Genomic DNA, 15,621 nt, shown 5'->3' with positions numbered 1-15,621 from the left:
AAAAATAATTCATCAGATGAGTGTCATTGCAATAGTATTCAAATGCCTATAACCGCTTTACCATTTCAGTTTGAAGAGCCAGACAAAAATAACCAAATTTCGCAATCCCAACTACTCTACACTTGAAAATCTCAATTCGATTGATTTCCCAGCCATTTGACAAATAATTCCACTCACAGTCTTTTGTTGTTGCATATCTAAATCCACGTGAACTTGGTGGCATTGCATGCCGGTACTTTATTGTTCATGGCCCGGTGTGTGGGGTGCATTGTTTGTGCACAGAGGCGAGCATTGGATTGCGTGGATTTTGCACGCGAATTCGTTGCAAATGAAATCACAATAAAACGTGGTGCACAATGGCAAAACCACGCGCACATACATATATAAACATATATATGTATATATGGTATATATAGTACATATGTATATATGTATATTTATATATGGATGTGCACGCAGCGAACAAACAACGCTAACCGCATATAATGTGAATGGCAAACGACAGCGCATCACATTCACTTTATTTGACATTCAAGAGCCCGCATGAAACAAACAAATTAAATTCACGAATTGTTTCGAGTGCCAAACAAGACTTCGATGGTAATGGTGAATACTGAATGAGTGCTTTGAGTGGCAAATGTTGTAAGCTGGCAAAATGAAAAATTCAATTAGAATGCAGTAAATTCTCACACACAAATCAATATGTACAATATTCAAATTAGCAATGAGGGAAAATGCAATAAGCGAAGTGAGTGTGACATTTGGGCAATGCCAAAAAAAAAAAACTAAAATCAATTCAAATAAAAAGATATATAAAATACACAAAAAATAAAAATAAAATAGCAAAGGTAGTAGGAAAAGCACATAGTTGAAGAAGGTGCGCAAATATAAATCACACAAGTGACACAAAAAAATGCCAAACATCAGCATGTAAATTTCTCATAGGACAAAAAGCGGCGGTGGCAGAAAAAAATCTTTGTGAATGTAAATGGGCACTGACAACTGTCTGCGTGCCAGCGCCAGCGAAAGTATCAACACAAAGTATAAACAATATTTGGGTAAAATATTCCAGAGTCACAGCCAGCGTCGCCGTCAAACGACTGTGAACCCAGTGGCTATTGAAGCTTTGACTGGCGCCATTTTCAATTTGTGAATTTTGTGGTTTGTCCCTTGTGGCTTGCTCTCATCAACAATGCTTCGCTGATTCCAACCCCAAACCCAAAATGTATACAGACATACATATATTATGCCAAATAACTAACTTTATGCTAATGAAATTACAAAAATAAAGTAAATACTTAGGGAATACTAAAGACAGTATCTATTCGTCTAGAGAAAAAATAATAAGAAAAGAAAACAAATTGGAAACTCAAGCTACTTTTAATACACTCACAATTTTAAGTATTAAAGACTTGATAAATATTTAAAAATGTCTGATCACATTTATTTTAAAAACAATTTGGCATTAAATCAGCAATGATTTTTGGAATGAAACTAATTAAACTGAAAGCTAAAAAACGGTCTTTTTCAACAAGTTATCTTCAAGACTATGACTCGAAACATCTACTTAAAATCCATAATATTCATGGAACTGAAAAATCATACGGGAACTAGGGTAAAATACCCTCGGGTAATACAATATGTCCAAGTCGCAACTGCCGCGTATGGCAAGCATCCGCCTGCAACCTTCAGATACGGTGAAGTATTAGTAGAAGTTCGTCTTAGATAGGAAGTTTTCATAGAAACTGTACTGTAGAAGAGCCGTGGGTAAAAAGTGGGGTCTCTAACAAAAAGCAGTTCCCTCCTCTCACCTCTTTTGTGGTGGAGGGCACTAGAAAAGGACGCAATTGCAAAGAAAGCTCGAGAGCGTTCAAACCATTAGCATTTATGATGACTAATGGATATCCTTGGAAGGTGTATGACCGCGAAAGTTGGTATCAGACTCAGAGGATCGGTGTTTCCAAACGAAAATGTGTCTAAATACATATATGGAAATTCTAACAGGCTTTAACTTCATATGGAATTTTGTGGATCATGACGTCGCCAAACCAAACTCTGGCGGCTCTTTCTCTGTCTATATACCTGGTAGTGAGTTGTGGGTAGATAGAAGCTGTTGGAGAAGAGGCGGAGTCAGTTTCATTACGGATGAGTAAAGGATTGGGAGGAAGGTTGATGAAGGAACGCTCTACCAACTTCAGTTTCAGACCTCCTAACTATTGCAGATATATTTACTGTTTTACTACTTTAGAGAGGAACCCCTTTCGGAGCCTAACTGACTAACTACTCTGATAGCAGGACGGCGTTAATAGCCCAAACTCGTTGTCAATGGCATCGCGTCACTTTGAGTTAAGACTAATATGGGTGCCAGGCCTTAGCGAAATTGCCGGTAACTGTAAAGCTGACGAGCTGCCAAGGAAAAGCACCTGAAAGCGTTTTCAGCACTAGATTTTCATCGGCTTATGCGTTGATTGAAGAATTTTTTTTGACACAAGATCGATCATAAAAGATTCTGTCCTTAATAAGGCCAGCCTCTCCACAGTTGTGGGATTCTAACATGACACGGAACTATCTCAATACTTCCTTCTTCAAGTTGCCACATTTGCGAGATCAAGGCATAAACATTTGAGAGCTCACATTTTCAGGTAACGTATCAAGCAGCTGGGAATAGAAGATAACCACCTAAGCAATTTGTATTAACCACAAGACGCTTTTCCGACTTATAAGATCGGATACAGTAGTAATATTATTATAGCTTCGCACAGCACTGTATATAGTAGTCCAGAGTCTACCTTTGGATCACCAAAGGAACGATTTCACTAGTTTTGGGACCTAAACATGAAACACTCCAAAATTCGATCTTCCTACATATAGAACTTTTCTAATGAATAAGCATGACGAGCTGAGTCAATTCAGCGATGTCTATCCGTCCGTTCGACTAGTCACCCAATTTTTGAAATATCGATCTGATGTTTATCACACGTCTTTTTTTCCCAGAAAAGCTACTGATTTGTGGAGAACGCTGATATCGGACCACAACTGATCCATACAAACTGTCATACAAACTGATCCATCAGAATACACTCCTTGTATGGAAAACTTTTTCATTTGACAAGATATCTTCAAGAAATTTAGTATAGAGTATTGTTCAATGGAGTGATTCAATCTCCGAAGAAATCGTTCAAATCGAATCATTATTGCATCTAGCTGCTCTACGAACTCACCGCTCAAATTCAACTTCCTTGTGAGCATTTCACAAAGTGTAAATCGACCGTAGCTCTGAGTTACCCAAGAGCAATATATTTTTACGCAACTTATTTTATGTGCTGTCGAATATCTTATGCATCTTCTTTATTACCACTTATGTAAACTCAATAAACTGCGTGATTATCAACTGTCAACGCTGCCTTATAATAACCATTCTGTATTTAAGGTGCATAAATATTGCGAAATCCTTTCATCGGTTTTTATTTACTTAATTAAACGCAGGTAGTTTGTGGCAGTCACAAACAAACTCACAGAAATGCAATGTTGTAACATGTACAGCATCTACTTGCAACATAGCTTATGCAACTTACTTACTTGACAGCAATGACTTACAACTTCGCAAACATTTACGTTTTTTTGGCACACATTTTCCAGTTCATAAATCAACGGGGACATATCATCTGCATAAATCTCATTAAAAACATTTCCATTAGTTTTCATTTTTTTACACGATTGTGCCAATACCGAATGTATTCTTTTCAACTCAATTTTTTACCCGCATTCTCTTTCATGTCTTTCGTGTTATTGCCATGCCAAAACGCCTGCAACGACCGTGTGCCGTTCGCCGTTACGACATGCAAACACACAAACACATCACCAACATGCACATCATTCAATAATGGTTTGTTGATTATGTTCATCTACGGTGGCATCACAGGATTCGCTGGTGAACTCTGCAATTTTGAATATAATGAATGCGAATCGAATCCATGTCAGAACGATGGCGAATGCATCGATCACATTGGCAATTTCGAATGTCGCTGCACCAAAGGATATTCTGGAACGCGCTGCCAAAATAAGGTAAGCATCATGGTTGGATATACTATATACGTATATATATATATAACTCTACTATGTATGTGTAAATGCATATGTTTGTATATAATTGTGGCAAGTCTATATTAAGTTTTTTTTGCATTGGTAGCAGCTATAGCAAGCAAGCAGAAACGGCAAACTCAATTTGTATTGTCACATGTTATATAAAGAACTTAATTTGTCGCCAACGCTGGGTGTCTGTGGTATACGATAAAAGTCTCGTTGAGGATTTTGTGTTTTATTTATATGATTTTAACATTTATTTATTTCTTTTTTTTTTCTTTACATTTCCTTTCTCTACTTTTACTTTTACATTATTCTTATTTTCATATTCAGTTGTGTTCACTCAAGAGCTTCCTGCTTGAAAAACCGCGCTCGAACGTTTTCTCAATCTTTTCATATGTTGTTAATGTAATGACAGAAAAAAATCGAGGAATCCCCCGGCGAGTACTGCGACGAACACTCTCAGAGCCGGAGTGTTTTCACCCATTCGGACAACATGACCTAGACAGCATAGCCGCTATATCGAACAGTTCATCGTTCCGTAATTCTTCCGCAAAACCTTCCACACGAACACTCCTAAGGCCGACCCATCAGATATTGTCACCGTCCATGGCTATGCACCTTATAGCAGTACGGGGATGATGAGTGACTTGTAGAATTAGGTCTGGGAGTGAACGACCACTGCTTTTAAATTAGCAAGCGAAACTTTTCAATAGCCTACATATAATATAAAATCACTCTTTCTCCATACTTAGGACAGCTGTCAATATTAGACGATTTATAACCCCTTCAACATCTTAAATGTATTTTAGATATCATAATGTGATAAATGAAATGATGAATTCGACTTCAACACTCCAAGTATAGAACGAAGGTTGAATTTTATAATTTTATATTTCGGGATCAGAGATCAAAAACAAATATTAATATTAAAAAATCACTTCAAAATATTCTCAATTATGATCTATGCACATTTTTATATGTTTAAACCAATCTTCGTTGTCTTTTTTCTACTCTGATTGTGATTGCTCCAAAACATGCGTTCTAAATGCAACAACCGCTTCTTTAGCTCTCGAAAAACGTTGACCTCTTGATTTATATTTTGCGTACGGGAATAAAAGAAGTTATTTGATGCCAAGTAGGGACTATACGGTGGATGACATATAAAATCTATATTTGAAATGCAGTTTTTTAGTCAATGTGTGAAAGCTTGCATTGTGGTGTTGAAGAGTGATCTGTCTTCGGCGGTTGGCTCTCCTGATTTCTTGAAAGACAACCGGCAAATAAATGGTTTTATACACGTATCACTAAGAATTTACTGTTCTGCGTTGCTCTCGTGGTATGGTTGCAACCTGTCCAAATTTTCTAAAAAAAAAAAACTGGAAACCATTTGCTTGGAAGTGCTTGGTGCGCGAATAACTTTTGTTGGATTCGGCTCATCTGGAAAAAACCCATACTGTCGAATGTTCCTGAAACATTGAATATGTCTGTGATTTAGTGCCATTTTTTGACCAAGCATACGTTACTGTAAGTAACACAAATGACGCTCGTATATCAAAACGGTCTGAGTATGTATAACATCAAAAATGACGAACTTTACGATAAAGTTGGGAGTTGTCAGCTTGCAACACTAGGGTTGTCACATGCTGAAATAAAAAAGCGACCACTTACGTTAAATAAAAGTATGGAAATTTCGATACATTGGAGACCTAGGTTAACCAAATATTGGTAGTCGAAAAATTGATTTTACATTTTACTGTCAACAACTGATGAGATTGAAGCAAGCAATCGAAAAAAACGGCCAGAACTGATCAAAAGAAATGGCTTCGTCTTCCTTCAGGACAACGCTGGACCACACACATCTTTGTTGACTCGGCAAAAACTGAGAGAGCTTTGCTGGGAAGTTTTGATGCATCCACCATATAGCCCTGACCTTGCACCATCTGACTACCATTTGTTTCGGTCAATGCAGAATTTCCTTAATGGAGTTAAGTTGGTTTCATGAGAAGCCTGTGAAAATTACTTGAGCAGTTTTTCGCTGAGAAACCAGAAAAGTCTTTAGCGGAAAAATGGCAAAAAGTGGTCGACCAAAATTGTACATATTTGGTTCATTAAAATTCATTATAAATATAAAAAAGAAATAAGTTGAAGTTTGATTAGAAATACGAGATTACTCTATATTTATGAGGGCTTAATGATTTCAGTTCATAAAATGGTTATTGCTCCATATATATGGGACATCTATCAATATTTTTTAGACATTTATGAAACATTAAGAGAATCTTAGATATCTTAGATATCGGACACTACACTTCAAGTATGAAAATCATAATTTTATAAACATTTGAATGAGATAAAATCTTTAAAATATCTCCATTGACTCCGCTCAGTTTTGTAATTGCTGCCATAACACACAAAATTTTATGTCTTTCTGCATTTATTATGAAATCTACTGCAGAGACTCTTACTCATATATACTATTACACATACTCGTATATATACAATCCATTTACCCAGTTGACCTAACCGCCACTTTTTCCTTTCCGTTACTATTTAGGTGGATTTTTGCGCTAAAAAACCCTGCCCCGATGGCCATCACTGCATTGACCATGGAAACGATTTCAGCTGTGAATGCCCGGGAGGACGCAATGGCCTGGATTGTAATCAAATGCCACGAAAGGTAAGTCGCAATTTATGTAAGAGAATTTTTATTTTCGCCAAACAGCAAGTACATATACAAACACACACATACATACACACCCCCTAAAATGCTGTAGACACGTGGGCGCCAAAACCAATGAGTTTTTATGATTTTTATGCAGACAGCGATTTCGTTGCGCAAAAATTAAACAAATTAAAAGTGGCGAGATTGTGATCAGCCAAAAACGTACCTAATTTGGGTTTAGTTAAAAGATAAGCTTATCTTAATCAAGCGCTTTAATTTTTATAGAAAAAAATTTATAATTTTTATTAAAGAAATACATATATGCTACAACGTCGAGATTTTGTAGCGAGGAGTAGCGTTTCACTGCCGATTTCATTTCGAATTCACTAGAATGGCTCTGAACTCGCTCTCGCTTGCTGTTTACTCGCATTTAACTAGTTGCCGTTTGAAGTGCGCTATTTTTTTTGCCACTGCTGACATTTCGTTGCTCTAAAATACGAGTATGCAAATTGGCACGGTAGCCGGTTAGTTTAACTACCAACATATATATGTACATATGTATGTATGTAGAAATATTCGCGTTATTAGTTTTGCTTAGCTACCAACAGCATTTTTACACTCGCTTTCATGTTTCTTTTTTATTTAATTTTTTGACTGCTTTTATTTGATTTTTTATGCAAATGAAATAGCACAGATACATATGTACATATGTAAAGTAAATACGGAAAGTCAATTTACGACAGTCATTTCTCTCCAGTTTTATGCACTTTGACTAGATATTAGCTAAAACGAAAAGCAATTTTTTGTATCTATCTAGCTCAAGGGAATAATAAATATTTCGAATATCTGTTGAGCTATATTAGTTTTGCTGTTACTCGTATTTACTAATTGCATTCATAGTTAGATGGTTTTATACTCTCGCTACATTATCTCACAGAATATAAAAATTTCTCAACCTAAAAGTTATTTGTTAAACCGATGACTGTCTGCCCGTCCGTCTGTGCAAACGCTAACTTGAGAAAAACTGATGATGCTTAAAGGCTTCAAAATGTCAAAAATCCCCCTGAACCCTCCCTGAAGACGGTTAATAGATACCATAATATCCCGACGAATGCAGGAACATCTGGTATGCGCAAATGGACATTTCCCCCTACACACGTGAGTTCAAAACATGAAGCATATTGAAAAAAACCAAAAAAGAAGTAAAAACGTCCGGTTCAGCCATACAAAATCCGTAGGGAAGTAGTTCCGAGGACAGCGTTTGCAACAACCTCGAAAACAGCCGGCACAAAAACAGGAGCGAAACATGATATGGGTAAATGAAAATATCAGGAAACTTAGTGCTCTCAATGTATGCCATCTCAGGTCTGAGCTTGGAAATCGAAATCGTAGCAAACATTATCAAGCTCCCTACATACCGACTTTTTACGCAAAATTTAGGTCAATGCATAATGACATAACAATAAAAAGACATTATTTTCCTGATAACAATGTGTTCTGATGCAGAAAAGCGAAGAATCAAGTTAATACTTTCCAAAGCCCCCACACACGTTGTTAGGTTGGTTAAATAGGCTCATTTCTCGTGAGGTCACGAATAACGCGACTTGGACTGCTGGAGATATGGATGACAAAAACGGTCGTAAATCCAAAAAGGGCTAGAACCCGCCACTATTTGAACCGGCTAATTCTGGTACAGATTAATACTTATGTTTCCATCTCATCTTCTTCTCTGTTAGTTTGACAAATTACTCTTTTGTCTTTCAAACTCTTTAGCCACACAGCGTGAGTGCCAATGTGACAGTGTCCAATTATAGCACCTAGCAATACGACCTCCTGAACCAGGGTTAATAGTTCCACAAAAAGTTCACTGCTCCTTTCTCCGCTCCACCCATACATCCCTCAAAAAAGATGACATTAGAAGTAGATTCCGCGGTGCAGGGGTTCAAGTTATCAGAGATGCTATCGAAGTGAGAGAGGATCTCGGAATGTCACACTTTGAGACCCTTAATGTGTCCGACTTCCTGATGTCTGATAGGAACCTTCGCAGTAATTTACTTTCCGGCTATGTCCAAGAATGCTATATATACAATAGCATTAAGTGACATCGTTGGTATTGTACGTACTGCATCACTGGTGATTATGGGAGCCGCTCGTTGGAAACATTTTAGCTTTTTATCAAGTGTAGCATTACTGAGGGCTCTCTATCAAGCAAATATACCATAGAACAGTATTGGCTTAACTACGTAAAGCTAAAGCATAATTTTTGGTAAGAGTACCCAGCGATTTCCAATAGCTGCTTTACTTAAATATACGGCCTTTATCAGCCTCTTCACAACATTGGGCTTCCATAATAGCTTTCTATTAAGAATGATTTCCAAGTAGTTTACCATTTCGATAGAGAGAAGCCGAAAGCCTCCCAATGAAGAAAACAAAACATCCGGGATTTGATACCTCCTGGTATAATAATACAGCCTAATAAAGTCAGTTCAGTTTTATTTGGATTGATTTGTGGCTACGAATCCTAAAGGACTGCAAAGTAAAAAATATCTTTAAGTTCTGCACTTTGTGTCAAAAAACCACCAACTGTCATAAATTGACGACACGACAAAGTCACGCAACAAAAGAAAATCTATGGACACCCTGACATGCTAAATATTAAACATCATTTATCGCGTAAATTATCACGAGGGCTTAACAAAAAGTCCATAATTTCTGCAAACTCGCCTCCTACTGAAATAATTAAGCACATTTATTATCATTTGCGCCATGCTAACCTCACATTAAAACGTCATTATAGCAACGTCCGCACGACTGACGGCAACACCAGCGACTTTGATACCCACACATACATACGCATATGTATGTAACAACAGCCACACATATATTTGCGTGCTACATATTTTACACATTAGGAAATTTACTGGCATAATTATATTTAACTTTTCACTTTTTGCCTCACTAACACACTTGCACACGCGCCCAACTATCGTTACAGCAATGCACCGAGAATCTTTGCAAGCACGGCGGCACATGCTGGACCAGCGGCGCCTCCTTCTACTGCGCCTGCCGACCGGGCTACACCGGCAATATGTGCGAAGGTGAGTGTCTAGGTTTATACTAGATGTATACTATACATATACGTATATATTTATATATGTTGTATGTATATATGTAAATATATTTATGTACTAGTCCTTTAAGCGCTAGGGAGTATAACTAAGCATAATTTGGGCGATAGCATCACTGGCAGTAGTCCGGAAGCCGCAGTCGCACCACAGTAGTGTGGTGTATAAATAGGCGCTTGACACTTGCGCGTTTGTCTGTCGGACTGGTGTCATGCATAATTTTTGCCATTATGCCAAGTTGTAAAATTAATTATTTAAAACGGCAGTTTTTCGCAGAGAAAGCAGAAAGCAACGTTGATGTACTGCTACCAAAGTTTACTACTAGTAATAACTCGCCGTTGGCGCTTAAAAGTATGCTATAATAAAATAAATTATATTACAACGAAATACTGCTAGTCATTAGGCAAATTTATTATAACGGTAAACTGCTAAGAGAAATGCCGCATTATAGTCTTAATTTTTTAATTGCTAAAACCATTATACTATATAACTGTATTTCACTATAACGGCATTACTTTCAATTCATTATTTAGTAATATAAGTGTGTAGCTCTGTCACATGCTTACTTAGCGGTAATTTATTTAATTACTTTACTAATTTCTATACCACTAAATATCGCTCCTTCTCTTACCCTCGCCCTCTTTGCTTTTTATTTTCGCCAAATCTTGCGTTACTACTCTCACGTATTCAACATACTTGAAAACTACTTTTCACATTCCACGTTGCAGACGAATTTGTTGTGGAGACCGTCGTCAGTTCCAGCGAGTTTATGGTCGACGATACGAGCGCCAGAAATTTTAATGACAAAACTTTCGGTTCATCGGTTGTGCTAAAGAGCCCCATTGAATTGCATAATGCATACTTTGGTGCGGGTGTGCTGGCGGCAGCCGTTTTTATTGTGGCCGTTGTGGTAAGTATCTCCGTATATATACGTATACATAGTCTATTTTAGTCTTCCACCATAATCATTATTTTCTCACACCAACGCCATGAAGTATACTTCAAATCTCTTCGAGTGTGTGTCTCTTGCGGGCTCATTTAGAGCTAAATTATGTGATACTTTGCGAATTCCTCAAAATCATTACCAATGCCAAAGCATCCTCATCAACATACTTATAATTTGTCTGCATCACTACGCCGGAATATTTCCCTTTGAATTGCCACTTTCCACATTTTATTGCTTCTTTAGATGCTTTCGCCTACCACATGGAGCTTAACTAGTGGTGGCAATAGTTTTGTGGGTCTTTACTAATATATTTAATGCAAGGGTTTTGGGGTAAATTCGCATTGAATTGTCTTAAAAGGATAAACAAACTCATTTGACCTCATGGCGAGCCAAATTTGCTAGTCGCTGCTTGAATACTAAACTTTCGGATTTGAAAAGCTTTTAAAAATTTTCTTATTTACATAAAGCTTTTGCAAAACCAATATTGAAACTTTTTCTTCGTTTGCGTCGAAAGCTCCACAAAAGTTTTCAGTGAGGTAAAAATAGTTTAATTTTTTGTTACACAAGTTTCGGCTTATCGCTTTTATTAAAGCTGAGTTAGCTTCCATTTTAATACTTATTACCAACAGGTAGGAGGTTATAGCCCTCGAAAAGTTAGTCTTGGAATCAAACCTCAAGTTCGTCATTCAGGTATATATGCTTCTTGGCGACAAAACGATCGTAGCGGAGTGAGATAATGCAAAGTCATTCCGAAAGGTTAACCGCACAGGGTAGGGTACATTCCCTTCTGCTTCGGATCTTGGTGGCTAACGACCTACTTAGAAAACTTGAGAACCGAGGCTGTTGGATGATAGCCCACGCTGAGGGCGTTGTCTTAGGACAACTCATGAATACCGTTTACGTGCTAGCCGTTATAGAACGATATTTCGGCGAATAGAAGTGGCTTAGCCGTCAAGTCAAGAAATAGTTTTATTTACTAGGTTTTATTTAATAAGCCTCTTCCCTCTTTGGAAGGTTCACGTTTTCAACGTGAATTCACGACTACCTAGGGCTTATCCTTAATAGAAAGTTTTCGTGGAGGCCAAATTTTGAGTTGGGAGGAAAAAAGGCTATTCTAGGGCAAGGGCTTCATTCGCTAAAACTCTAGAACGTATCCAAAGAGCTGCTTTCTTTGGCAACTCCGCGGTACTGCAGACTACACCAACAATAGCACTAAGTGCCATTTTAAATATATCATCTGTGAATATTACCGGCTGGTATAGAATCTGGTTAGATGAAGGAGTTCGAAAACAGCCACATCAACGATTGCTGAAAACATGGATCACTGCGTCTTAGAAGTCAGTCACTAGTGGCTGTTTTTCTTTTGTTCTCTGCTCACATACTGGCGAGGGATAAGTGGATTGAGGAAAGTCACCGAAGAAGAGGCGCAGTGAGCTTTTTACAGAATGAGAGTAAAGTTTGGGGGAATTTTCTGTAAGGAGCTCTTCACCAATTTTAGCTTTAAACTAAAAAGTGTTTTTCAGGCAAAAGTGGCGATAGACATACTACTATGAAGTGCAGCCTCTTTCAGGGACGTGTGCATTCACTCGGACAGCAGAGCGACAATACTAGCGCTGACCACTGCAAAACCGACGGTCCAATCAGAGAGGCTCTCTTGCACTGGACACATTAGAATGAGATCGCGCTGAATCTCCATTGGCGTCTTGCGTTCCAGCACTGGACCAATGGAACCGCCACGCTTAGGAGGAGGTGGTCGACGGCGCGCTCATGTGCGACTGCGAGATCCTTGTGGCTTATTGGAGAGCGTAGAAGATATACTGAATTACCTACCCTTAGAAAAGTGCGTATTCTCTTAGCTCTGTCCAAAAAGCATTTATGTTGTAAAGTTACCAAATTTGTCGAATACTAGTTTTCAAAACTGTATGGAGGAGGGTGAGGTAGAAACATCCAGACACTTTCTTCTCCTTTATACAGCAGCTTTATCCTTTATTCTGTTAGGATCGATCTCTTAACCTAACTTAACCTAATCAGCAGGTATTTCATTTAATACCTTCGCAGAAAGAGTATGAGCATTCCTTCTAAGGACATGGCTTAAATATTAATAGTTATGTATACAGAACGGTACTTTTCGCGAGCAATCCTGCCTCTACAACCACGCGTCTATATCGAAAATCACTGAAAACGCTTGAGTTGAGAGAAATGGTTTTTTTCATTCTCGGAACGACAACTTTTACTTCGGAGTGGCACAATCTTATGAAACACTGTTTGAAGAGAGTTCTATTCTTACTTTCTTAATAGACTAGACAGTCTACTTCGACAACTTTTTTGATGACAGGTGATATTTGTGCTATTCCCAATCCACACTTCATCCAACAGCCAGTCCTCTTCTACTAAAATAACTTAATTTTCTTAATTTGCTAGGAATACGACATATTTTAAGTAACATCGCTCACCTGTTCTCTCTCTCTCTCTCCCCCCCTTCAAACAGGTGGCCATTTGTCACTGCAAGGTGAATCAGACGTATCGTAAATTTTCAACGCGCTCCTCCACATTCTTTCCAATACTGGGATTTGGACGACGCAGCAAATCCCAAAGCAAACTCAACAAACACTGGCTCAGCGGCAAAGGACTGGGCGGTGGCAGCGGTGCGGGCACCAGCGCCAGCGGTTCACTGCGCTCATCCGGCTCAACGACATCGCTGACGCGCGGACACCTACCTTCCGCGCAACATGGCGCCGCCGCACATCACTCACAACAGCGTCAACAGCAGCAACAGCTGGGTGGCCAAATGCACGAACGACCGTTCCAACGGCATTTGGCGATGAATTTGGAGAACGATATGTATTATACAGTTGATTTTAGCGAGAATTCACAGCACTCACCGCTGATACAGTGAGCCAAAGACAAGCGCGTCCCAACAATGGGTAAAGTAGCGGCCGCCGACACTGTTGCCGCTGCTGCTGCTGTTGTGGGCGGTCTGGTGGTGCGGGCTTTAGTGGGTGTTGTTGGCAAGCAACGGCTGGGCGCAATTATTGGGATCGGCGCGGTTAAGAGGGAAGAGTCAACGGCGATGGCGAGTGCTGAGGCTCAGCACACGACTGGGGATAACAGTAGCTGCAACAACAAATACAATAACAACACGCCCACTAGTTGGTTAGTTAAATTTACAAAACGTTCTTATTAATGGCCAAACGCTGATTATTGATCATAATTATGTAGACGACGCTGATAATAATTATAAGTTCATTATACAGTTAATTGAAAATTATGCATGTGTACACGCCTACACACACACATACATATGTCATTGCGCAAAGAGTGAAGGCTGCTTCCGAGCGAGTTTAGTGGCACTGGCGTTGGTGCGACCTGTGCTTTAGGGGCAGCACTAGCGAAAACACCGTTAGCGCGTTTTTTGCATAGCAACTAGAAGCTGTCACCACTCGCTCGCTCGAGTTGTGCAAGTTTTTCAAGTGAAATATTGCAGGTATTGAAAATTTAATTGAAATTTTCTTCACTTCTACTGCGCGGCTGGCGATAAACTGCAGCCCAACGGCAAGTAAATATGTATGTATGTGTGTAGCGTTGCAAATGTTGATGTGTAAATGGCGTGCTAAGCAGCATAAGTTACCGTGAAGGACAACTAAAATCAAACTGAAAATTTAATAAGCTTAACTACAAGCTGAGTAATGAAATACATTAACCTGCAAACATATAAAATTACATTCGATCAAGTTGCAATTGATTTGTAGATACGTTATATGCGCCAGCACGTGTATGTGTTGTTGCAGCGATAATAATTGAAGAGATGAAAACGAAAATTCTATTAAATTAACACAAGGAAAAAAATGCATTTTAAAATAATTACTTAATTAATGTTATCCACCGCTTCAAGTGGACAGCCGAAACGTACTGAGCGACAACTTTGCGGATGGATGAAGCCACTTCAGGCTAACGGATTCAAATTCTAATCGGTGCGTTGGTTAAAGTTTAGTTCAATAAAAGTCAAAACCGCAAATAAATACAAATGAAAATAAAATCCAAATTAGGCATAGAAATAGTGAAATATAGTGAAGAACAACAGTTATTAAAATAAAAGATAATAAAAAGTATTATTATAAAAAGTAAAAAAAGCATAAGAAATACTCGTAAGAAAGTATCTAACATTTTGCTACGACTCGCTCCTTATAAAACGACTGGTTTAACGATGCATGTGTGCAAGGTTTAGCATAAAAATAATTTACGAAAGGCGTGGCTCTGCTTTTGCCAACGTTTATAATTATTATTGTAATTATTATGGTAATAACTGTGACAAGAGCATGTCAAATATTTAGCTTATAACGTATGAGAAATTATGAATATGATAAATAATAACTTAAGTGTAATTATATGTAACAATACGCTTTCATTATGTTCAATAAATTAAATGTTGCATAATTGAAGCAATAATTGATTTGCTTGAATAAAATCAAACAGATTGCGCATTTTTTTTTTAGAAAAGTAGTAAAACTGGTAAGTCCATTATGTATTCTTATAATTAGTGGCAAATACAAAAGATTACTTTGATCGTTCATTTAGTATGATAGCTATATATATGTTATAGTGGTTCGATCTGGACAATTTCTTAGGAGATTTCACGACTGCTATAGCCAATAACCCATGCAGCGTTACTTGCCTTGAACTCATTAAAAGTGCGATTAAAAGTGCGTTCAGGGTTGGTCAAGGAATTCCTAAGCTCGCAGTCAATAGCATCGAATGCCTTTGTGATAAGACTGGTATGGGTACCAAACCACAGCGCAATCCCG

At 38.2% G+C, this 15,621-nt stretch overlaps 1 protein-coding gene across 2 annotated transcripts in view; it reads left to right on the top strand.

Moving 5' to 3' along the window:
• Positions 1–15,291, top strand: part of LOC126754140 (uncharacterized) — a 68,371-nt gene extending 53,080 nt beyond the window's left edge. For both annotated transcript variants that reach the window (XM_050466066.1, XM_050466065.1), the window contains exons 8-12: positions 3,923–4,065; positions 6,641–6,763; positions 9,744–9,846; positions 10,602–10,783; positions 13,308–15,291. In XM_050466066.1, coding sequence (XP_050322023.1) covers positions 3,923–4,065; positions 6,641–6,763; positions 9,744–9,846; positions 10,602–10,783; positions 13,308–13,715 — 959 coding nt within the window. In that variant the 3' untranslated portion in view covers positions 13,716–15,291. The remainder of the gene's footprint in view (positions 1–3,922; positions 4,066–6,640; positions 6,764–9,743; positions 9,847–10,601; positions 10,784–13,307) is intronic.
• The last annotated feature ends 330 nt before the right edge of the window (positions 15,292–15,621 follow it).

This window comes from Bactrocera neohumeralis, chromosome 3 (assembly GCF_024586455.1).
Source record: "Bactrocera neohumeralis isolate Rockhampton chromosome 3, APGP_CSIRO_Bneo_wtdbg2-racon-allhic-juicebox.fasta_v2, whole genome shotgun sequence".
Lineage (NCBI taxonomy): Eukaryota > Metazoa > Arthropoda > Insecta > Diptera > Tephritidae > Bactrocera > Bactrocera neohumeralis.
This window is presented reverse-complemented; position numbering and strand designations above follow the sequence as displayed.